Source organism: Tupaia chinensis, unplaced genomic scaffold (assembly GCF_000334495.1).
Source record: "Tupaia chinensis unplaced genomic scaffold, TupChi_1.0 Scaffold000422_1, whole genome shotgun sequence".
Classification (NCBI taxonomy): domain Eukaryota; kingdom Metazoa; phylum Chordata; class Mammalia; order Scandentia; family Tupaiidae; genus Tupaia; species Tupaia belangeri.
The window spans coordinates 2,166,455-2,168,227 of record NW_006159927.1 but is presented as its reverse complement, the minus strand read 5'-3'; the positions used below and the strand labels follow the sequence as shown (position 1 = coordinate 2,168,227).

General features: G+C 64.4%; 1 protein-coding gene across 1 annotated transcript in view; it reads right to left on the bottom strand.

Moving 5' to 3' along the window:
• Positions 1-1,773, bottom strand: part of ADCY7 (adenylate cyclase 7) — a 48,644-nt gene that overhangs the window by 17,832 nt on the left and 29,039 nt on the right. The window contains exons 9-10 of the mRNA XM_006154796.3: positions 1,307-1,465; positions 975-1,107 (exon numbers count right to left, since the gene is read on the bottom strand). Coding sequence (XP_006154858.1) covers positions 975-1,107; positions 1,307-1,465 — 292 coding nt within the window. The remainder of the gene's footprint in view (positions 1-974; positions 1,108-1,306; positions 1,466-1,773) is intronic.

Genomic DNA, 1,773 nt, shown 5'->3' with positions numbered 1-1,773 from the left:
GGCCAAGCTCCCACAGAGTCTAGGAGTGTCAGGACAGGAAGACGCCAGGGATGGGTGAGCAGGACAGGAGAGCATGAGAAAGGACTCCAGGAGTGGGCAGGGTCCAGAGCCTGGGTACAGGAGGGGCTGGATCTCATTCCAGGAGGGCAAGTGGGTGTGAGCAGAACCGAGGTGCCAGCCAGGTGTACCCAGACGCTAGCTCAGCATGAGTGGCCTGCGTGGGAGTCCTGGGGGACCTCCACAGACGCGGGCGGGGAGGCTCACAGGCTGGCCTCGGCTCCCGGGAGCCCAGTAGTCTGGCCAAGGCTGGAGTGAGAGGCAGATGGGAGGCTGGCTGTGGCCCACATTCTTGAGCAAGCCCCAAGGATGATTCACCAAGCACTGGCCAGACGTGCCTCCGTGGAGCAGGAAAGAATGGCTGAGTAGGCCCGGGGCAGGAAGCAGACAGGCCTATGCCCGGGAGCAGTGGCACAACCTCCCTGACGCTGGGCCCAGGACAACGAGGGGGCCCTCCCTGGCCAGGCAGATACACAGATCAGAGCCCAGCACACACAGGGGCTCCCGCCCAGGGACTCCCTGGCCCTTTCCTGAGTTGTATCCAAAGCGTGTTTGCAAATGTCTCTTTCAAGAATCGGAGAGAGTAGGAACGACCTCTGGGGCAGGAGCAGAAAGTGACGGTCACTCCCGAAGCATTTAAGGGCCTGCTGCTGGGCTGAGGTTCAGCCTCACCAGGCAGGCCCTGCTGTTACTCCCACGTCACAGAGGAGGACCTCGAGGTCCCAGGAATTGTTACGTGGCTCCTAGAACATACCACGATGGGCATTCACTCCCACCCTGGGCAGCCTCGGTCCTACTCCTCCATGGCCCTGAAGACAAATGCACTCTCCCTCCACTGAGGAGATCTTTCCCCAGCGGGGTGGCCCCCGAGCCCCAGGTCTCCAGAGCTCCCAGTCGGCGCAGGGGAGGCCTCATACCCGGGGGTCGATGACCAGGTAGGTGCGGATGTTCATCTCCCTCAGGTAGGGGTCTCGCTGCTGGCCGTGCCCGTCCTCCACCTCGTACGCCTTGTCCAGGTGGTTCAGCGTCGCCTCTGTGATGTGCACCCGGCTGGGGAGGACCGTGTCAGACAGCAGGGCCCAGAAAGGGCCAGCGCCCACCCGATGCACAGCAGGGCAGGGACAAGTCGGGGAGGCCCCAGGCTGGCTCCCCCAACTGCGAGGTCACTGTTCCCTCCCTGCCTCCAGGCCTGCTCCCACTCTGCCCCCTCGGCCCGGGGTCAGCCTCTAAGCTCCCCACGCAGCCTCACCCGGGAACTCCTGCCGCCTCCATCCGGTTGGCCAGGGACACGTCGTGGGACCACACGTCGTACTGCCACTTGCGCAGCCCGATGACACCGCACAGTACGTTCCCCGAGTGTATGCCCACACGCATGTTGATGTCCACACCCGTGGCCTCCCGCACCTGCCTGGGACAGAGCACCCTGTCACCCCGCTCAGCCGAGGTGGTAGGGGTCTGAGCCCAGGGGCTGGCGGCTGGGGGACGGGCTGTGGCATGGAAGAGGGGGTGGGAGCAGGTAGGCCCAGCCCACAGAGAAAACATGTGCAGCCTGTCAGGGTGGCCTCCTCAGCTGGGACGAGCAACCCATCCCCGGGAGTGCACAAGTAGGTGTGGCCACCCCAGAGCTCCAGGGCTGGGCGGCAAGAGGAGGCATTCAAGATGTCACTGAGCACCGCAGATCACGCTGAAGGGCCCAGGACACCCTCACTGGGCGTT